This window comes from Acanthochromis polyacanthus, chromosome 9, assembly GCF_021347895.1.
Source record: "Acanthochromis polyacanthus isolate Apoly-LR-REF ecotype Palm Island chromosome 9, KAUST_Apoly_ChrSc, whole genome shotgun sequence".
Classification (NCBI taxonomy): Eukaryota; Metazoa; Chordata; class Actinopteri; family Pomacentridae; genus Acanthochromis; species Acanthochromis polyacanthus.
The window spans coordinates 37,723,141-37,746,098 of NC_067121.1; the positions used below are offsets into that span (position 1 = coordinate 37,723,141).

The 22,958-nt window shown below is 41.3% G+C and overlaps 1 protein-coding gene across 3 annotated transcripts in view; it reads right to left on the reverse strand.

The window, feature by feature from the left end:
* Positions 1-394: 394 nt before the first annotated feature.
* The window catches only part of ca8 (carbonic anhydrase VIII), a 28,287-nt gene continuing 5,723 nt past the window's right edge, over positions 395-22,958 (reverse strand). For 2 of the 3 annotated variants that reach the window (XM_022200911.2, XM_051953277.1), the window contains exons 2-9: positions 21,027-21,218; positions 20,657-20,781; positions 17,393-17,488; positions 15,224-15,286; positions 15,088-15,136; positions 14,540-14,652; positions 11,086-11,280; positions 395-3,852 (exon numbers count right to left, since the gene is read on the reverse strand). In XM_022200911.2, the coding sequence (XP_022056603.1) occupies positions 11,146-11,280; positions 14,540-14,652; positions 15,088-15,136; positions 15,224-15,286; positions 17,393-17,488; positions 20,657-20,781; positions 21,027-21,218 (773 nt within the window). In that variant the 3' untranslated portion in view covers positions 395-3,852; positions 11,086-11,145. The remainder of the gene's footprint in view (positions 3,853-11,085; positions 11,281-14,539; positions 14,653-15,087; positions 15,137-15,223; positions 15,287-17,392; positions 17,489-20,656; positions 20,782-21,026; positions 21,219-22,958) is intronic. The other variant, XM_022200912.2, reaches the window with a different exon arrangement.

The following is a 22,958-nucleotide window of genomic DNA, read 5'->3' on the forward strand; positions in this document are numbered from 1 at the left end:
TCGTTGGACATGTTGTGAATCTGAGCTGCTTCTTTGCTTAACACAGGTATAAAAAGTAGATATCTGTCTTCAACAATGTGTTTCTCTGATTGGTTGTTTTTTCCCCCACCAATCTGATTAACTTTAAAGACTTTTGTGAGGAAACAAACAGGTTTAGAAACATTCAAACCAGCTCGTCTGCCACCAAAAGTCACACCAGAAGTTGTGTTTTTCCTCATTCTTAAGTTTAATGCATACATCAGTTAAAGTTTCTGACCTGTAGCTGCATGCCTGTGATTGGATAACTTCATAAATGAACATATGGTGTTCCTTCTTGGTCTTTTCATGAGCTTTGCTCCTAAAAGTTGGGCCGTTTATAGTTAAATGTCAGAAAAACACCAGTGGGGCTTCGTAGTATTTTACTAAGTCAGTGTTGTAGTTTATTGTAGCTTTACAGTAACAGTCATCAGTTCTCACAGTTTGTATCAGCTTAGTTTGACACACACAGTACTCTTAAAACACTACATAATCATCCAGTATACACACACACAGTCGCACAAACAAAACTCTGCTCTGCTTTCTAAAACAATGTGAAGGAAGTGAAGCGATGACAGCAGCTGATTAATGGGAGGTGAAGGTTCAGTGGAAATGCTGATAATTCTGACTGGAGACATTCATTGTTGTGTACATGTGACATTTTTATTCAGAGAAGAAGAAAAGTGTTCAGAATTATCTTCTTTGGACACGGAGATAACAGTATGAACGATACAGACAAGAATAACAGGGAGCTGGCTGTAAAAATAAAAAGCAGTTTGTTGGTCTGGATGCAGACTGTAAGTTTTCAGTTTGTGTCCACACCCAGATTGAACAACAATGTAGTTAGTTTGACTCCACAAAAATAATAATAAATGGAAAAAATATGGTGTTTAGATGCAACTTCAGCCTGATCTCTGCAATATGCACATAAAAATCCAGCAGAAATTAATTAGTAGCTTCAGATTTAAATCATCCAAACTGATGATTTCTTGCTTTGTGATATAAAATCCATCTTTAATGTTCTGTCTTTGCCCTTTTGATAGGTAATTGATAAAAATAGAGCATTTTTAAGATAAAATAGTCTTTGCGTAGCAGAGATTTGTGACCTTTTGTAGCCCAGAAACAGATGCTTCATTGTCTGCTCCAAATTTCATTGAAAACATAGAGACTGTGCTGTGTAGCTGGATGCTATATTCAAAATAAAGTCAAATCACTTTAATGCTGACTTCAGATTTAGCTGATTAAAAACAAACAGAACTGTAGCTTGTAAACCGTGTGTTGAACTTATCGAGCAGAAAGCAGATTTAGCGAAACTCTGAGTTTGTTGATCCTGAGATGACGGAAACTCTCTGGGTTTTCTATTTTAAAGAGACAGAGAGAGGCAGAAATCTGGCAGAATTTGAAAATATATACAGCTCTCCTCCTGCATCTCTTCCTTTTCCTCTTTCTGTTGTGAACCCCTTCCAGCAAAAATGGCTAAATCTCCCATCGTGAGCGTAATTTTCTCAAACTTGACTATTTTTTGGACAGAATGCCGAAAGGTTAATATGGAATTTTTCCCCACTGATGCCGCCCCCTCAAAAAAAACCTCCCTACTCCAGCTTTAAGCTCTTGGTAAAACTTAATCCGGTGCAGATTTTCCTCATAAAATTGTCTCCGTTTATCTGCTGAGCCTGAGCAAGCTGTCTGACATTTCCTCATTCATATAGTTGGTATCAAAGCACAGGTCAGAATGCGCTCATTAGGCAGAAGTACGATTTTTTTCCTCTACAGAAACATCAAAACAGCTTGTTATCCAGGAGCTGTCTTTCATGTTCTGTCATCAGTGTAAGGACAGATATGTGGATGATGTGGAATCAAATCTAACATTTTTCTTCTTTTTATAGCTCTGTGACTCTGTGGACACTAAGGCAGCTGTCAGGTTGTCGAGCAGTTCTTCAGCACTGAAACATTTACATGTATCATTGTAGTTTCAGGCATTGATCAATGAACGGTCACACATTCCTGTTACAGTTAACACGTCCTGTTGGGTATAATGTGAATGAGGATGATTGTGGTGCAACTGAAAATGAAGCCAAATTTTAGACTCTGAATCTAAACGCAACTTAGAAGTTTTTGAAAACATCCCACATAAAATCTTAACGTGCAACATGATGAGTTCTACTCTGTCAAAATCTAAAATACCGTCTTTAAATGTACAGTCAGTTTGAATCTAAACACCTTTTTAACTGCAAATCACAGCAACCATTGATACCGAGTTGTACAATGACTTTACAGCTGCCAGTCCTTAAGTAAACTACGCTGTATCTTTACTGTTAAAGCCACATTTCCATCTTCAGTTGCTGTTTGGTCCACTTCAGCTTACAGTGAACTTTTTTTTTTTTTTTTTAATTATCTGTATACACACTTAATTTATAGTGAGCTCACTGGGGCTGGCCCCGAATATCCGAACATTCATTCGCTACGGCTGTATCTGGATATTAATTTTGGCTCATCTCGGCTCATCCATTCGTGTTTGTTACCACCACCTGAATGGCTGCCGACTCTGACGTCACGCTTCACTTCGTTGCATAAACACAAGACAAGATGCTGAAGACCTCCGCTGTTTGGGAATTCTTCAATTTAACTGAAGACAAAACAAAGGCAAAATTTGGACCCGAGAGACCAGACGAACGGATCCGAATATTCAGGCCGTCTCCGCCACAAGCCCAACCCCCCCCCGGATGTTACGGGGCAGAACGAATATTCGAATATTCGTCTTTAATAGGGCTCGAATATTCGGAGGCCAGAAACCACTATTCGGGCCAGCCCTAGAGCTCACATTGTGGCCACACTGAATGTACAACACATGCAGACTGTTTGTGCAGCACTACGGTCAGTGAATGTGTGTGAACCAGGTGTGTGAGCGGCGTGTACGTAAAGCCGGTGCTGCTGGAGCATCGTCACCACGTGGCAGCTTTGCAGGGAGGGACGTCGTGCACATGCATGAAGAATGTATACATAACATTATGTGCTTCTATGGTCTCCTACAGGCTATAAATGTAGCATAATAGCAACAACTATTCATCTGTAGGTGTCTGCAGGTGTCTACTTTCATATCTGCAAGGGAGTATAATCAGATGAATCCATCCGTGGATGTGCCTTTATTCCTCTGTAGGGTCGCTGCCAGACACACAGATTTTGAGGTTCATGCAGAAGTGCACGGAGGAGTCTTCACCAGCACTTTTACACAGAAATAAGTCATAAAGAGTCTTAATTTTTATAAACTAAACTTCCACTGTATGCAGGAAATGACTGCTTTGTGTCAAACAGGACTTCCTCCTCCTCGTTGTAGCCTTAATCACTCTTTCTGCCTTTATTTATTGAAGAGTTTCCCATCTTAGGCTTAATCAACTCAGAGTTCAGGTTTAGAGACAGGATGTGTTACACCTGCTTTCTGAAAGAGGTTCCTAACAGCTGCAGTACAAAGAGTTTAGTCCAGAACTCATAATTAACAGCCTCAAGTGTAACGTCAATGCTCAACATGTGTGTTTGAGTAAAGCTGTACTTCAGGCTTCCTCTTGTTTTGACAGCAGAGATGGACTGATTGTGAAGCCGGCTATCATCTAATCAGGACACACACACACATCTGATTAAGACACCTTACAGGGAGGATGTTACACTCACATACAGTAACGACACACACACACACACACACACACACACACACACACACGTAAAAGCACACAGTGAAGGTGTCAGATCAACAGCGTCTTTGTCCACCTTCAGTCTGCAGCTCATCTACAACCACTTCCCCTCCGTCCTCCTGCTCTCTTCACACCTCTTCTTTCTTCTCTCCTGTTAAAAAAAAAAAAAAAAAAAAGAGAAATATGGATTTGATTAAAAGAAACAGAAACCAGATGTGCCCCAGAAGGACGAATGGTCAGAGGAGAAAGCACACACTGCTGCTCTGTTCCTGTTTTCAATCCTTAAATTTGCAGTTTTACAACTTCATCACTTACTTCAGACTGGAAAGTATTCAACGCTACTCAAGTTACAAGGTGTTGAAGCTGCTCTGTGCAACTTGATGATGTTTCCTTCTGCAGTGCCATAAAAAAAATCACATAACTGAGGAGGAACAAAACGTGGTTTCGTTCACTAATGCAGCAGGATGGACAGAAAAAAATCATCTTGGAAACAAATAACTGATGCTGAGCAGTCACTGAATTGAAAAAGATTAAAAAGAGGAGATAAATGATGCAAAAATCATTTATGCCTTCTTTCAGTACTGAGATCAGACAAACTGATAAGTTTTGCTACGATATTTAACTCACGCCTCCTCTTCAACCAGTCAGCTGGTCATGACAGGAAGTAAAATCTCTGCAGAATCTAAACGGGCCACAGTGCACTCTTCCTGCTATGCCTTTTAGCCGAAATGAATCCAAAATCAACATTTCACATCATATTTGCAGCATGTTTACTCATTTTAACCTGGTTATTTGATGCTGAAATGACAACAAACATAAAGCAGACAATCTGTCCAGATTCATATTATGTTCAAAAACAGAACTGGAGATCATTTTCCACTACAGGAACTCACTTGTGAGAACTTTTGTACGTGCTCAGACTGCAGTAATAAGCACTTTAGAGACGTGCTGAGGGGAGAAAAAGTACCTAATCTGGGGTATATACCTGAGAAGCCTCGAAAAACTCAAAAAAAAAGGGTTTTCTGGCCTCTTCAAGTCCTCAGTGAGCAGCAGTCTCCTCTTAAGGCCCAGATTCTCACCATAAAAACCAATATAACCAACCCCCCAAGGTCGAATTGCCTTTTTACTGTTACGATTCTAGAGATAAATGCTTCTTAAAGTAGAAATCCAAACGTTTCATCACCTTGAAACAGCAGTCGAACTTTCATTTATCATGATAATGCTTTTACTTTGAAAATCTGATTTCAGGTATGGTCGTCTGCTCTTGACAGAAATATCTCAACATTATTGGGTGGATTTTCTGTTATCTGTTGTTTAGACTTTCATGGCCAATGCAGGATTAATCCGTCTGATGTTGGTGATCCCCTGTCTTCTCCAATAGTGCCATCACAAGGTTGAAGGATTTTTTTATCACTTGATGAATTGGAAAAATAAAAAATGAACTATCTGTGCAGACATTCATGATTTCTTAGACAATGTATCCTCTAGAACCATCATCAGATCAAAAACTCCAGGAATCTGGTTTAAATTCTTCTACTGTTTTGTGTTTAGTGCCAATAAATAGATCATAAAATAATCTGCACTGACATGCTCGTTCTCTGTCTTACTCTAAGCAATTCACTACGTTTCCCAGCTACAGTGCATCCAGAAAGTATTCACAGCGTTTCACTTTTTCCACATTTTGTTATGTTACAGCCTTATTCCAAATCGGATTCAATTATTTTTTTCCCTTAAAATTCTACACATAACACCCCATAATGACAAAATGAAAAAAGTTTTTTTGAGAGTCTTGCAAATTTATTAAAAATAAAAAACAAAGAAATTACATGTACATAAGTATTCACAGCCTTTGCCATGAAGCTCTAAATTGAGCTCATGTGCATCCTGTTTCCACTGATCATCCTTGAGACGCTTCTACTGCTTAATTGGAGTCCACCTGTGGCAAATTCAGTTGATTGGACATGATTTGGAAAGGCACACACCTGTCTATATAAGGTTCCACAGTTGGCAGTGCATGTCAGAGCATAAACCAAGCATGAAGTCAAAGGAATTGTCTGTAGACCTCCGAAACAGGATTGTGACGAGGCACAAGTCTGGGGAAGGGTACAGAAAAATTTCTGCTGCTTTGAAGGTCCCAATGAGCACGGTGGCCTCCATCATCCGTAAATGGAAGACATTTGGAACCACCAGGACTCTTCCTAGAGCCGGCCGGCCATCTAAACTGAGCAATCGGGGGAGAAGGGCCTTAGTCAGAGAGGTGACTAAGAACCCCATGGTCACTTTGTCAGAGCTCCAGCGTTCCTCTGTGGAGAGAGGAGAACCTTCCAGAAGGACAACCATCTCTGCAGCAATCCACAAATCAGGCCTGTTTGGTAGAGTGGCCAGATGGAAGCCACTTCTTAGTAAAAGGCACATGGCAGCCCGCCTGGAGTTTGCCAAAAGGCACCTGAAGGACTCTCAGACCATCAGCAAAAAAATTCTCTGGTCTGATGAGACAAAGATTGAACTCTTTGGTGTGAATGCTAGGCGTTTTGTTTGGAGGAAACCAGGCACTGCTCATCACCAGGCCAATACCATCCCTACAGTGAAGCATGGTGGCGGTAGCATCATGCTGTGGGGATGTTTTTCAGCAGCAGGAACTGGGAAACTAGTCAAGATAGAGGGGAAGATGAATGCAGCAATGTACAGAGACATCCTGGATGAAAACCTGCTCCAGAGCGCTCTTGACCTCAAACTGGGGCGGCGGTTCATCTTTCAGCAGGACAACGACCCTAAGCACACAGCCAAGATAGCAAAGAAGTGGCTTCAGGACAACTCTGTGAATGTCCTTGAGTGGCCCAGCCAGAGCCCGGACTTGAATCCAATTGAGCATCTCTGGAGAGATCTGAAAATGGCTGTGCACCGGCGCTCCCCATCCAACTTGATGGAGCTTGAGAGGTGTTGCAAAGAGGAATGGGCAAAACTGCCCAAAGATAGGTGTGCCAAGCTTGTGGCATCATATTCAAAAAGACTTGAGGCTGTAATTGCTGCCAAAGGTGCATCAACAAAGTATTAAGCAAAGGCTGTGAATACTTATGTACATGTGGTCTCTTAGTTTTTTATTTTTAATAAATTTTCAAGAATCTCAAAAAAACTTTTTTCATGTTGTCATTATGGGGTGTTGTGTGTAGAATTTTAAGGGAAAAAATGAATTGAATCCGATTTGGTATAAGACTGTAACATAACAAAATGTGGAAAAGGTAACGCGCTGTGAATACTTTCCGGATGCACTGTATGTGCACACCAATAGCAGTAGAGCAGCCAAACTTGCACAGTGGCACTCTGGGAAGGAATTGAACCTCCAGCCTTGCAATGAGTGGTCAACTCACTGTACAGTCACCAAATAAATGCTCAGTTTAGATGCTGAACATGGTGAACATTACACAGGAGGTACATCATTGCCATCGTATTATCACTGTAAGTTTGTCAGCATGCTAATGTTAGCGTGTAGCTCCATGTGCTACTACGTGTTCTACTGCTGTAGACTCTTCCTGAGGTGGTAAAAGAAAGCTGCAAGACAGGATCTTTATTTACACAACAACACACGCTGTTCAGCTGTTGTTCTCTGGTTGTATTTTCATTTTCAGCCATGCAGGTAGCAAATAGCTCTGCTTGGGTTTCTGTATATGCTGGCAAGCACTGCGAAAAAATAAGGGAAATAATAAAGTGAGATAATAAAATGATGATGCTCTGGCACCTCAAACTAAATGTCCTCTTTACGACTATTTCACACTGGTTTCCTTCTGCTCAGACTCTTGTCTCGTTCAGGTCTGGTCTCAGGTGGGTTTGTGCTGGTGGGACCAGATCAGGGTTCGTTTTCTCCACAAACAATAGTCCTCTCTGTTGTTTCTCCCTCTGCCTCCTCCTCTTTCATCCCTCTGGCATTCTCGCCTCCCTTCGCCACAGTACCTCCCCCCTATCAACACACTTCTTCCCTCGCTGTTTATCCTCTTCGGTCCAGTACTTCTGTTACTCCCATCCCTCTGTGCCTCGAATACAAACGATGTTAAAGTCTGTCCAGATCTCTGCCGGCGCTCAGCGGTGTCACGAGGTTATGAAAATGGTATAAGCTTACTTTTCACGGAGAACTCCATTAAGGACTGTTCAGATCAACCTTCAGAGGGCGAACACGATACCAAACACTGCTGAGTTCACAGTTTGATGTTGGAACAGCTAAAAAATAGCTGCGCTCAGTGAAATATACTTCCACAGCATTGTGTAATCACCAGAGAATGGTCTGACTGCTCCTCATTTTTATTCTGCTGCAGTGGGGAAAAGGTTGTCTGTAGTTCTTTAAACTTGTTTTGGTCAATGCCAAGCCCAGGATGAAGCAGTGGTGCCCCATCTAAATAGTTCTGGGTGTTTTGGTGGAACATTTACATGCAGGGAGGCGATTAAAATGGTTCATTTACCAAAACACTAAACTTCTGCTTTGTTGAATGATCTAGATCTTCATCAAAACTTGTCATTGTTGGTTGCTTTGCATGGTGAAGAAGACTTGCCAAGTTTATTCCCATAGTTTACACCCAGTTGGTCAGATTATACTTTCTAAATTACCAGAACTGCATGACGGTTGGTATTTAACATGACATCCCACTAATTTCAAAAGTAAAGTTTAGTTTACTGTCAAAGAAAACATTCTTTGATGCAATAACATTGGCTTTAAGGTGTCATCAGGGTCATCTATGAGAAACCAAGACATGGGTATGGAGAACCATGTGGGCTTAAACCAGTTTGAGAAGGGCTACAAAAGAAGCTGCATTGGGGTAAAAGTAGGATCCAGCATATGTAAAATTCCACCCACACTAAGGTTTAAAGTCAGGATATTCTGGACTTTTCTTTCTTTCATCCATCTTATGCAAGCCCCTAAACCAGGAGTTTTCAAACATGCAGCCCACGGGCTAAAACCGGCCCTCAAAGTGTAAAAATTCCAGAGAAGACATTAACTGCAGATTGTAAATTAGTAAAACCATAAATTTAAAATAACTTCTAGACCATGACGAGTTGTTTTGATCATAAAGTAAAATATTAGATTGTTCATTTGTCGTTTTGAGTCTCATTTTTATCATTTTGCATCTCATTTTTGTAATATTATTACCGCCCGGAAAAACCTCGTTTTCCAGAAGGTATTGTTTTGAGCTGCATGGTCTTGCTTGCTTGGTGGCCTTGACCTAATTTTCAAGGTCACAGGGGTCATCTTTGTAAATGTAGTGTCCGATGTCACCGGCTAATGTCCATGACATACAGATGACCTCGCCGGGCGGTACAAGTTTGGTAAAACTTCTTGTTTTGTCATGTTTTTGTTGTTTTTTCTCTTTTGTCATTTAAATCATGCAGTAAAATGCTATATCATTTAGTTAGGAGTTGGGGTTATTTAGAGGTTACTGTGCTGTGATTTTATTGGTCCGGTCCACTTGAGATCAAATTGGGCTGAATGTGGAACCTGAACTAAAATGAGTTTGACACTCCTTATCTAAACCTTTTAGGAGAAGAATGAGCTATTAAGAAGATGGTGTTGCTCACCTTCGCTCTTCAGTATTTGTACGTTGTAACATGCTGACATGTTGACAAAAACACAAAGATTAAATCTCCACTTAGTTAGTTCAGAGACAGGAATGTCAGGTAACAGCTCAGCCTCTCTTTTCACCCTTTTTGATCCAAACCTTCCTCCCTGTCTCCGTGTTGCAGCGCTGCAGAGCTGATTGTAGGTTGCCTTCATACTCTGCGTTCTGTATTTAGGCTAGTCCCAGATTAGTGACTGAACTGGGTTAGTTCTTCCAGGGCTTGATCCATTATGCTGTGGTTTCAGAGGACCCACACCTCGGGGACAGTCTGCAAACTTCCATTTCGAGTCTGTCCCTTGTGAGGAAATGTGCTGAACTAACTAAAACTACAGAGAGCAGTGTTTGGTGATAAGTGGAGCAGATGCTGATCTTATTTGTTTTTCACTTTTACATTTCTTTTACCTTTTCACGTAGATACTGAGAATGAAAGCTGCACCCATCAGTGTTATCATATGTATAATACGCAACATTTCATGATTAAAAAGCCTAAAATGAACTTGACTAATGCTAGGCATGTGTAATGCATTCATGAATGCCTTAATCCAAGATGACGAATTAGCTAGCTAGTCAACTTGTTGTCGTTTTCATACATTCGTTTGTGTTTCTCAGACATGATGCATCATTATTATTTTTGTTGTGACCACAGAAAACAGCAGTGGGCTACACTATGATTGAACTGCCCACATAATGTTAGCTACAGTAGCTGTAGCGGTACTGAACTTATCTGTCAGTTAAATCGCATTATGCTAGCTAGCGTAATGGCTTAATGTGAATTTCACCAAATGTGAATAGAACTTTAGTGCATTACCTTATCCATTAATATAATTTCAGCCTAAGAAATTTTGATCAGTATCATCTTTAGTGATAGTGAAGACAACAACTCCCATGATTCTACTTAAAGACGTCATCAAACTACGTGTTTTGTTGTTGTTTTGATTGAGAGACCCCGAGTGGCAGAAATCATACACTGAATGTCTAAATGACTACATGGAAAGAGAAGGATGTCCATTTTAGCATTTTTTTAGCTTATTATTTTGGATTCATGGCTGTAAATTTGCTACTTTGGTTCAGTCTAAGCCAGATATTTCCCTTAGGGGTCGGTGGAGACCAAAACAGAGCTAAAACAAGAGTAAATATTGGATGGTTTGATGCTTTTTGGTCAAAGAAGATTCATTTAAACCCTCTGCAAGAAGGTTATGGTCAGGTGCACATCATAAATCTGTGCTAGCAGGTTTTTACGTATACTTCGGGACCATAGGCGTCAGTTTAGGGGGGGACGGTGGGGATGTGTGCCCCCCACTTTTTGTCAGGGGTCATTTTGTAGTATAGAAAATTCCGACGCTCCTGAACGAACCATCCGCACTCGGCCGAGAGTTGCACAGACATGCAGCACGCCTTCGTGAGGTTAAAAAAAACGCGCAGATGCTAAATTTGCCCCCCTTGCCAAGTGGAAGCTCCGACCAGAGGCGTGCAGGGGCAAAATTTCGGCCCGGGAGAATTAGTACTATAGCGGCCCACAGACCCTCTACCCGCATGTACCGATAGCTCAACAGGTTGAGCCTCCGCCTTTGGTGCGGTGGTTGTGAGTTTGAGCCCAGCTTGTGGCATTTTGCTGCCGTTCTTCGACATTTTCTCAAAGTGCTGTGGTCTCCATCCCCCCCACTTTTAAAAACAAACTGACGCCCTTGTTCGGGACACTTTTGCACTAAATGATTGCAGTTACCTCATCTAATGTGCTGAAATCAGTACAGAGCTGAACTCAATACAACCCTGTTTGTTACCTTCTATATTCATATCTGTAGGTCCTAAAGTTCTTCTGAGACGGCAGCAGAAGGGGAGAGTCACTGGAAGGCGGCGCGAACCGTCCGATCACTGAGCGGTTGGGTGGGACGGAAGTTGTCCCCCAACATCCCATCATTTCCTTCTAGCAGCTCCGCCCCTTTAATGTGGGACCGAAGTCTCCGAAACTCCTCGATCTGCAGAGACAGAAGCAAAAGATTCAACATTGGAGGGTCGAACCGGGTCACAGCTGTATCTGTCAAAGCTCAGACAATGCTGAAACTTCTTAGAGGGTTTCAATTCCAGCATTTAGCAGCTTCTTTTCATTCCCGAGTGGGAAAAGGGAATTTTTACTGGCTGGTCCTTTCATAAGAAGACAGCGTTTCAGCTTCAACACACCATGTCTTCCTATACGTGCACAGGGCCACTGAAGCACATAAGACTTTAAATATTTGCTCGACACTTAGGGCTTCCTCAGGCTGTTGTTGGACACTAAGCTGATTAAGCTTTTAGTGCAGAGTACAAAAACCTGGCTGTGGAAACAGAGATGGCTGGGCCCCATGAGGAATCTCTTATGACTGAGAAAGCTCTGTGATACAAGGACAGTGTGGCAACTTGTTCTGGTGGTTCCAGTTTCTAACAAGGGCAACGTTTGAAAAAGGGTGAACAAACATCCAGTATTTACTCATCGTCTGCTATACGAGGAACAGAAAGTTTAGCTTTTTCCTTTTTCAGGCCGACAAGTTCTAAAATCTGACTCCTTTGTGTGTATGCAGCCACAGCAGATAGTATCACTTCTACACATGTACCATACAGTCTGTCTCCATCGGCCAAAACAAACATAACAGTTCCTGTGCTGTCTTGCTATTAGCTCGCAGAGGGAGGATTTATAGCAGACTGTCAAAGTGCAGAACCTGTGGGCATGGCAACTGTTGTCTGCATGCACAGACCCACTGTGCACACAAACTCCTGGTCCTCCAGCAGTCAATAAAAGCCGGATGTTTGAGGTGTGTATTCTGGGTAAGCAGGACCTGCTGCTGTAGAATGCTTCTGCTTCTGTTATCTGTGTTCAGCAGTGAGACCATAGCTGAAACATGCAGAAAAAAGCTCCGACTGGATACACAAATAAGTCAGTTTACATAATTATATCAATGTGACATTCAGTGCACCGTGTATTTTTTTTAGTTCTGTCATTTTCTTCTTCAGAATTTTAACATTTCTCAGAATGTCTTCAAAGAGCCTCACAGTTTTCTTGTAAAGACTGTGTGATACTGCAGGATTTGGTATCGATCCGACACCAAGTAAATACAGGGCCACTATCACTGATTTATTTATTGTATTTAGTCTTTATTTTACCAGGTGAGATCAGTTGAGAACAATGTCTTATTTACAATGATGACCTGGCAAGAGGCCCCAGCAGGAAGAAAGATAACAAGCAAACAATACATATAAAACAAGTGACACACAAGGGTTTAAACAGAGATCAAAAACACCCTAAATTAATGCTAGCAATTCAATGAAAATAGTCAGCATGTGTAGTGGTCAGCTAGGGTCTGCTGCAGCTTCTGCTTAAAGATGTATGGAAGAGATGACAGTTACGGTGATTTCTGGAGGGAATTCCAATCAATCACTGCGGCAAAGTGAAAGGAATTCCGGCCAAAGACAGTGCCGATACTGATACCGATACTTTCAACCCGTGTCATTAATGTTTCTGTGTGAGAATTATAGGAATTAAAATATGTTCATATTGTTTGATTGATATTAGACATGCATGGGTTGAACTTGCAGGAAGGGCTTCAGGTAATAGATCTGTCTTATTCTCTGTTGTCACTAGAGTCACTTACTACGTGATCCTGCACAGGCATTCAGACTGTTATTGTGTCATTTGATTTGATCTCAGTGCAGCGGGTATTAGCTTTGGTTAGCATTTATGATGATACATGCTAACACAGTAACATGTCGTTGGCCAGATCATCTCCTGCTCAGGTGCTTCACATTCTGCCTTCTCTTTCTGTTCTCATAATTTATCCACATTCTGGGTTTAGCCTGAGGCGGGAGGAAGCCAGAAGTCTTTCTTTCTTTCTGCTGGTATTTCAAAGGGTCGGCAGGCCAGAGGGCTTCAGGCATCAAAGACTGAAATAAATGTCGGAAGGTTACCATCACCATCCTTCACAACAACCTGCTGGATAAGAGCCACGAGTCAGGCAGAGGCTGAATTAAAGTTTAAATCTATCAAAGGCAATGTGACGGATGTATTGATTGGCGGTGGGTGTAACGGATGCAGGAACCTGATTTATTGATTCTATGTAAAGCTAAGACCGATGGAGGAAAGGATCTGATGGACACTATACAAGCTTAGGTTGCTCTTATCCGATGATCACATGACTATATTGATAGTAACATGTTAAACTGGATGACTGTTGGTTCCAGGGTCATCAACACCGCCCAGAAGATCATCAGCTGCTCACTGCCTCCTTTAGAGGACTTATTATTTAGCCCAGTAGAGCAGCAAACATTCTTAAGAACCAATCCCAACCTGGACACCATCTGTTTGAAGGACTACTCCCAAGTAGACCCTTCAGGTCCGTCAAATCACAGACTAAAAAGCAGCTTCTTCTCAGAAGTCATACAAGAACTCAGTTGGTCAAACACTTTGACCACCTGAGTTCAGCTGGTCAATACAAAACCTGATGTCAAGATCTGACCAATAGATTTAGAAAAGTATAATGATGTCAAAACTGTCTGTCCAATAATACGCCCTCTTGGCATGGAGAAAATGACCAACTCTCACAGCATAAAAGATGATGCAATTCTTAGTATCTTCAGTATTTCTTGTGGTATTATCACTGCTAAGAACTGCTCCTGGATCTTCTGCTGACAATAAATCCTACTGCCTCTGAATGCTGGCTTCTCCTGGTGATATTTTGAAGATCTTTAAAGAAGCTCTTTTGGACATTTGAGCAAGTCTTAGACTCTGGCCCATGATTTGGGACTTAGTTTCCACATCAATTACAGGAAATCTTTGGTCTGAAGACAGACTGTGCGAGGCGATTCGTCATCTTAGACACCTTTAGAATCCATTCTTAACAGAGCTGTAATTAAAGTTGTTGCTGCTGGACTTTGGAGATACTTCAATTTCCAAATACTCTCCATCAACAGTGCCAAAACACAGGAGGAAGTACTAATTTCTTCAGAAGTCCTGTGCTAAGTCTGCCCACTAGTTGCTTGTTGGGAGTCAAGGGTCTGTCCACAGGATTTTTATTTATGGTTTGATCTCCACCAATTTGCGTGAAATATATCTTACTTTTTAAAAGACAAATGCTCCATTATGATCCCCAGCTGATTGTTAGCTGCTGTTTGGTGCTTGACAGGTTGAGAACAGAGGGTTAAATAGAGATCAGTGAGTTAAAGGACTAACTATCCTTTAAATCCTTGTTGTTACTTCGTTTGTTTTACCTGTAGCTGTGAGATGGTGAGCGGGTAGCGATACAGAATCCAGGTCACATTTTCATTACAAGGCGGCGTGGTCAGAGATCCTTCATACACCCAGTAGTCTCTCAGTAATGGGTCTAAGGGTGGAACATTCCATGTAAAATGCATTATTACATTTAAAAAGAGTGTAACTGAAAGCAGTTTTTATTCCTCAGCTGTACTGCAACAACACAAAAGTAAACTAAATCTAATTATGCAGCCCACCCTGCCACTCACTTTTCTAGAATTATAGAAAATATCCAGTAAAATCAGGGAAAACAAGCATTAATTTTGATTTTAGCTCTGAAAAAACACAGGTCAAAACTGTACACAATGTCCGCAACAAAATATATATATTTCTACAAATGCTTTTTCTTTTTTTAAAACAAAGTTTGGCTGTAAAAGTACATTTTTGAACTGTGTTTCAAGTCAGCAACAAATACCATTTTTACAGATGTTTCCATTATTTGAAAGAAAAACTATGCAGAAAAAGGATCCATTCATAATTTTAAGTAAGAACATCTGATTCTTACCAGGTAACAGAGTGTTGGGGTTGAAGCAGGGGATTAGCTTGCTCTTCCCCTGATGGGAACACAAAAACACACATGATGCTAAAACTAGCATGAAAGATCATTAAATGTGTTCCTCTCTTCTAATGTTTAGTCTCACCTTGTACTGCAGGTCCTGGAGAACTTCAGTGATGGCCTTCAGACCCAGATGTTCTTTACCAATCTGGCAAAAACACAAACATTTTGGGTTTCAGGAAAAAATAATCAATGCATCTGCCAAGGACAACGTTGTCAGTGATTGTCTGCAGAACGTCAGCAGGGCTTTTTATATCTGCTGTTACCTAGCAGGAAGTAAACAAGAAGTAGAAGATGTCAGAAACAGGACGCGTTTGACGGGGTTATGATTGAAATCTCAGCAGGTCAGGACCGTTTCGGGTTAAAAGTAGAAGGAATGTGGCTGTTTTTTCACTGGGTGTGTTTTCCTCAGCCGCTATGACTCAGATCAGCTCAGAGCCGACGTCATTTCTCTGAGGTCTGACTTATATGGCATAAATCAAAGGTTTTTAAAGAGTTTTCCCAGCAGGGAAGCTGACTCTCACTCTTCATGGAGGCGTGAGGAAACATGGGAATTTCACAGGAATGTAGCGGACAGAACTTTCCAACTGCTCTCATACTAAAACAATTACTCAGGCTGGTTCAAACTAATCTGGAATTCACTCATTAAAACAACTTTTACAATCGGAGGAAGGAAAAACCAGTTTAGTTAGGCTGATAGAGAGCTGCAAAAGTCAATGTTTTTAAAAATGTGGGCCATGAAGGGGAAAAACACGGACACATACTCTTAAAAAAAACACAACTGCAATCAATCTTACCTCCATGAAGGTTATAATATTCATTGAGTTAGGTGTTTTTACTGGGAGATGTTTATATTTAGTCTCCCTTCATTGATAATTAAGTGAACTATCGGATTATTTTGAAAAGAAATTGAACAGGTTGAGTTTTACCTGGGAGTACCAAATAAAGTTACATCTGAGTGCACGAGAAGATATTCAGTTCCAATTTCAAACATGTTTAATGTCAAGACCATGCAATTTAATTATCATATTATGATGTTGGTTAGAAACCCAACAAATCCTAATAATTCCCACTGAGCAGCTCTTTGATGACGGCGGGAAGAAAAATTCCCATTTAACAGAAAGAAACCTCTGGCAGAACCAGGCTCAGGGAGGACAGACGCCTGCCTCCACTAGTCAGGGTCAGGCGTGAACTAACCGTGACGTCACCCGTTGGTTTCAACGCTGAGAAAATGAAGCCCGGATTTTGCTACTTCCTGGTCGCCATTTTGGATTTTTTGGAGCCAGTGACGTAAAAAGCGTCATCAAACAGACTGGACCGGAGAGCAACTAGGGGCAGGACCAGTCTATGGGCGGGCCAGACTGAAGCCAGACTGCTGAAAGCCTCGCCCTAAAGGATCTGTCAATCATTCCAGACAAGACTGTCTATCAAGTATAGCCACGCCCCCTGGCTCCGCCAACTTTAACGATTTATTTAAAATTCAGTATTGATTTATTTTAAGATCGGCCACCTGATCTCTCATTTTGACCATGAAAACTAACGGGAAAAAAATCCTGAGCTGTAGAACATCAGTCTATCAAATTTTATTTTGATGAATTGGGGTCTATGGAGCAAAAGCTTTTTGGAGCCAACCCTAGTGGACGGCGTGATATTGCAAGTTTTTGACACTTCCGGGTTGGCTTCAATTCTGGAGCCAGATGCTACGTCCATCTTTATATACAGTCTATAGTCGGGGTGAGGGTGAAGAGAACAGGACAGCAGATAAAAAACAATGCATGTGAAAATAATAAAAACTGGGCAGGCTGATCAGTAACTGCAGAGGAGTGTTTGCCAGCAGCACTGTACTTGTTTTTGTTCCCAAATATCTTCCAGTCAGTTTACACATCTGAGAATTCAGGCATGATTCTGTGTAAATTTTCAATCCAAGCTGTTTTATTGTCAGCAGCTTTTCTTGTAATGGAAGTTTATCCAGTGGTTTTCTTATCTTCAATGAAACCCCCCCCCCCCCCCCCCCCACACAAACTTAGTGTATTTATAGGAAAAGCATGGGTTTAGGTAGTCATAGTGTTCAATGCTTACTCAATAATTTAGTTTTTCTTCTTACAATATAAAAATACAGAAAATGTGGACCCTCACTCAGGTTTCCAGGTAAATACTAAGATAAAGAAAGGTACTAATTCATATGTATATTTTCCTGAATGTGAATAAACTGTAAACCTGTGAGGGAAACCACTTGAGCCGCCCTCTGTTTTACCTGTACAAACAGAGCTATGATGAGGACTCCATTCTTCTTGCCCAGAGCGTCCTCCAGTGTGTTGAACAGAGTGCTGTTCCAGTGAATCAGATGAAGCTGCACAGAAACAAGAACACAGCCTGTGATTGAGAGCCCATTGTTGTGAACAGGTGGAGAGAGCACAAGCGAGCAAGTGAAGAGTGAAAACCCATCAGCTGGTGGTGACTGAGGGCTTTCTGGACGGGCTCATGTGAACAGAAGAGACCAAGATCTGCCCTAAATTTAACACCAAACTGCTGCTTCATCAGTCTCTAACCTCCTAACTGGACACTGATTTTGTCATTTGCAACAGAAAGAAAAAATGTTTCCTTAAACAGTTGTTGAAAAATTGTAGAAATGTGTAACTTTGACTTGCAAAAATGTCAATTTTTACACAGATTTAGCCCAGTTTCAATGGATAATCTGATGATATTCTGTATTCTGACGACACTAAAAGACTAAAACCCAAAATGAAATAGTTCATAACTCTCCGCTGCCTATTCTAAAACATGCATGCAGTAGTTTTCTCAAGTAAACAAAGGTTAATATAAATAAACACTGACAACAGGTGGTCAGTGTCGTCTTTAAAAAACATTATTTGAGCAGGAGGAAACAGGATATTCATGTAAAAGGGCGGTGCTCTCATGAATATATGGAGCAGCAGGGCAGCGTTCGTGTGATTCTGTCACATTAGTGTGGATTTGTTAATAAAGAACAGGTCACACAGTGCAAGAGTGTGACTCGCTGAAGTGTTTTTTTTTTAGGATTTTTCAAAACAATGGAGACCTATGACACAAATACGCCCGAATTTAGAGGTGCGCAAACAATCCTTTACAGTAGAATACAGTCATCAAAGAATAATCAGCAGATTTATCCTTTAATGTCGACGTCTCAACAAACCTGTAACCAACTAAATGTGTTATTTATACTTTGATTCCTTCCCAAATCAACACGAATTACTTTGAAATATACAACTAAAACAATCCGGTTAAGTTCAGAGATAGATTTCCATGGTTAAAAGAAACGTGTCCGACTTCCTTAACTGGTGTTTGTGCATTAGATTAAATTAAAGCTACTTCCACATTTTTCTGATCAGAGAAGACAAGTAGTATTTGCATAGCCTAAACCCAACGCAAGGGAAGGATGACAACATGCCATGACTAATGTGAACACCTGCATATAGCATCTGTGAAATGGTGAGCAACAGGGGACTAGAATCCCTGGTTAGGATTATGATTAATATTCAGTCAGTGAAAACTATGGCACACCCATCCACCACTCTGAACTCCCATCATTCATTTCTCATCGCTGCAGAAATGGCAAACCAACTTCAATTCCTACCAGGAAAGTCGGTGTCTCCAAAAACCGCTTTAGTTTAAGTTTAAACACTTCACACTTATACTGACCACACAAAACCCCACGAAATGTTCCAAGAAAATATCCACCACACCATTCCACCACCAGCAGCCTGAACCGTTGACAGAAGGCAGGATGGATCCATGCTTTCATGTTGTTTACACCAAATTCTGACCCTACATGTGAGTGTTGCAGCTGAAATGGAGACTCATCAGAGCAGGCAACGTTTTTACAATCTTCTATTGTCCAGTTATGGTGAGCCTGTGTAAATTATAGCCTCAGTTGTGCGTTCAGAGATGGTATTCTGCATTCCTTGGTTGTAACCAGTGGTTATTTGAGTTACTGTTGTCTTTCTATCATCTCCAACCAGTCTGCCCATTCTCCTCTGACCTCTCACATTAACAAGACACTTTGGTCCACACAGCTCACTGGATATTTTCTCTTTTTCAAACCATTCTCTGTAAACACTAGAGATGATTGTGCATTAAAATCCCAGCAGATCAGCAGTTCCTGAAATACTCAGACCAAACCATTTGGCACTAGCAATCATGCCACATTCAAAGTCACTTAAATCCCCTTTCTTCTCCGTTCTGATGCTTGGTTTGAACTTCAGCAGGCTGTCTTCACCACATCTACATGCCTAATTCTTTGAGTTGTGGCCATGTGGTTGGCTGATTAGCTATTTGTGTTAATAAGCAATTGAAGAGGTGCACCTAATAAAGTGGCCGGTGAGTGTGTGGTTACCACGCTAAAGGAATTCTGGTAAAAGCATCAAAACAAATGTTCCATTGAACCTCGAGACACAAACAAAGAATGAAGCATCATCAGATCCAGTGTGCTGGAGAAGAAAGTTTGACATTTCCAGAGTTTAGCTTTTGACCTTAAAGTAAAATAAAAATGTCAGATGTTTGCATCTGGACCTGATGTCTGTCAGAAAACGTGAACTCAAAGCGATGGCCTTTAAGGATACAGAGGAAAGTTTCAGAAATACATTTAATGTAAGAACGTGAGATTAAAAGACTGGCCTTATTTTCACGTTGGTGCTTTCATTGTTGAACTAGAAACAGAAGGATATTAGCCTAGCTTAGCATGAAGACTGGAGACAGGGTAAATAGTCTTTCTCCAAAGTCCATTACCTACTTGTTGACTCTGTAAACTAATAAAGACATAAAAAACACCAATTTATAGTTTTAGAGGGAGCTATGTGATAGAAGCATTTAGGCCGCGGTTTTCTGGAGACTTAAAATCATCGTTAAGCTGTAAAGTTTGGTGCGTTTGCATCTGGAATAAAATCTGAGCTCTCTAACTATATTTTGTAACTTTGGTGATATGAGCGACACAGAAGCACCGGCTGGATGGATGAACTGCGGAAAAGTTATGGCTCTTATAACTATAAAACTTAATTTCTGTAGGGAGAAATCAAGGGTGAAAAGTGGATAATTTGTGTATGGTTGCTAATCAGTGACACAGGGTAAGACAAAAGAACAGAAGGTGGTTGAATCAAGGAGTCTGGCAAACAGCTGCAAATAGCAAAGGTGCAACAACAAAAGATAAGAAGAGGTCTGACAGACAGCAAGAAGTAACAAAAAAAGAATTGTGGAAAACCGTGGGAAATGGAATGAAGGAGTGACGCTAGAAGGTATCTGTAGCAAAAGGTGTGTGCTATTATCTTCATCATTTGCGACAGTTAAAGTGTATTTTTCAGTTTGCAGTTTCAGGAATCCAAAATGTTCTTCGTCAGAGAAGAAAAACATATTTTGTGTTCAAGAACTCAACGAGCTGCAATCTTATCTGGTGAAGGACAAACGCTGAAGCCAGAAGTCTCAACATGTGAACTCTGTGTTTCTAATGTGTGTGTGTGTGTGTGTTTGTGTGTGTTGAGTTATTGACCTCCATTGGGAAAGCCTTGAAGTTGACGGTGTGCTCTGATCCTCTCTGGTTCTCTTTGCCCCAGTGGAACCGAACCTCGTGAAGCTCGTACTCGTGATCGCTGGGCAGCGGACCCCCGGTAACCACTGGCAACGGAACAGGAAACCCGATGCATTGTGGGAAAGCAGAGACAGGAAGCAGACGACAAATGAAAGAGGTCAGAGAGAACGAAAGGTGAAAACGAAAGGGTGATTAATAATGGGAAAGACTTAATGTGGTTTTCACACGTTCCATATAAAAAGCAAGCGTCATCCACCACTAAACCGTGGTGACATTTATAGACTCAGCATGTTTCTGGTTTCTCAGCCCTTCTACTGCCTGCTGGAGTCACCTGACTTGGACTTGAGGATGATGCGAACGGTGTGTCCGTCGTTGATGACCTCGCAGTCTCGACACACCACGTAGTTGGGAGATAAACCGACGTCCAGGAGCGACGGGTCGTACTGAGCCTCCCTGGAGTTTAAATTAATGGGGGACTGGTATTCTCCATTGGCTGCTGGGAAATGGAGTCCCCATTCTACACCTTTGAGAGTGAAAACACACATTACATGGGTACATTTTCCTATTGTTGTTGTAAAAGGTAGGTATATGTCTAAAGATGCAGGGTTTGTAGAGTTTCTTAAACATTAACAGACACCATTGGAACACTGCAGTGTCATCGTCATACATTTGGACTTGCTATAGCAGGAAAGAAGCACAGTTTATGAAATAAAATAATGATTAACATTGACTGAACTCTATTCAAATCCTGATAAACTATCCCAGTGTGACAGCAGGTCCATGGCAAGAAACCAGTTTCACCTGCTGGTCTTGGGTTCAAACACAGTTCAGAGTAATATGAGTGTTTCCAAAGTCAGTTTATATTAAATTAGAGCAGATTTCACACAGTCTAGTTCTTTTGCAGGGCCTGGTTGTTGCTAAATACAAAACATCTCCTAACTACTGGGTCATTCCTGCTCAAATCATTAAATCTTCTGAACAATTTCTGCTGGACTTTTTCTGATCTGCCTGAAATTTTGATTGCAAAAAATGTGGATTGCTCTTCGACCCACAACTTTGAACCTACAGTATGTTTGCAAAACAATATTTCAGGAATTATTCAAAATAAAAGCCTGTCTTTATGAATTTAAAGCTTTTATCTTTAGTGGCTCCTGAGGCATTGTTGTTCAAATACAGCTTTAGATTTCAGTTAGCAAAAAAACAACTAGAATACCTGTCAACTATGTTACAAAAAGTCCCCCAATTCTGTATTGACCTATCTAAACAAAGCACAGATCTGTCCGTCTACCTGTTCTTCATACGGTCACTCAGCTGTAACTATGAATCAACCAGCTATCAAATGTGAAAGTCAGCGTGTCAACAGACAAAAAAAGACAAAATGATGAAACATAAACCAGTGAAGACTTGGTTTAAGGTTGGGATAGGGGTCGGGGAAGTGTTAGTTACGGTTAGAGTTCGGCTAAGCTGGTGTAATGTCTTTTGAAGTAGTGGAAACAAGGACTGTTTGGAGCTTTAGGAAGATGGTGTTTTCAGAAGGACACATGTAGAAACGATACAAACACAAGCAGCTCTTCCTCTTCTTCTAAAAGCCAGACTGGTTAAAATGGGCCTCCTGCTGCCCTCCATTCATCCCTGTTTGCTTCTTCTCAGCGTTTCAATGAGAGCTTCGCTGCAAGCAGAGGACAGAGTTGAAGGTGGTTAAAAACAGATTTAAGCAGGATGTGGTCGCAGAAAGAGGGTCGGAGCATCAGAACTGGGACAGGAGAAGAAGAATGACGTGAGAAGGACTGAGAGACTGTTACATCTCCGACCAAACAACAAGTTTTCTTGCTCTGGCAGAGAGTGACGACCGAGTCAAACCCAGAGCGGAGAAAACGATACCACCAAAAGTCTGGATTCACTTCAGGTTTCAGCTGATCGTACCGGTGTAGGGAGAACAGTGAAAGATGTGGGAACTGACTGAGTTTGAAAAAGAGGAAACATTGAGAGAGAATTGCGTTCATGAAAAGTCTAGCGAGCTCCTCACGGCTCGTCGATCTGCTGCAGACTCAGAAAGACGAGGGGAGTCGTCACATTCTCTGCTTCCTCAGCAACTGAAGCCTTGACAACAGTTTACCGACGGCAGCGACCGTCTCACTGCAGCTGAAAAGAGTCGAATTCTGGGTTCGCCAGGCTGCAGAAACTTGTTGGTTTGGTTGATTGCAGTCAAACAGAAGGAGCTCATGCTGCAGTCGTTTAATCAATGTTTGCCATATGTTTCTTA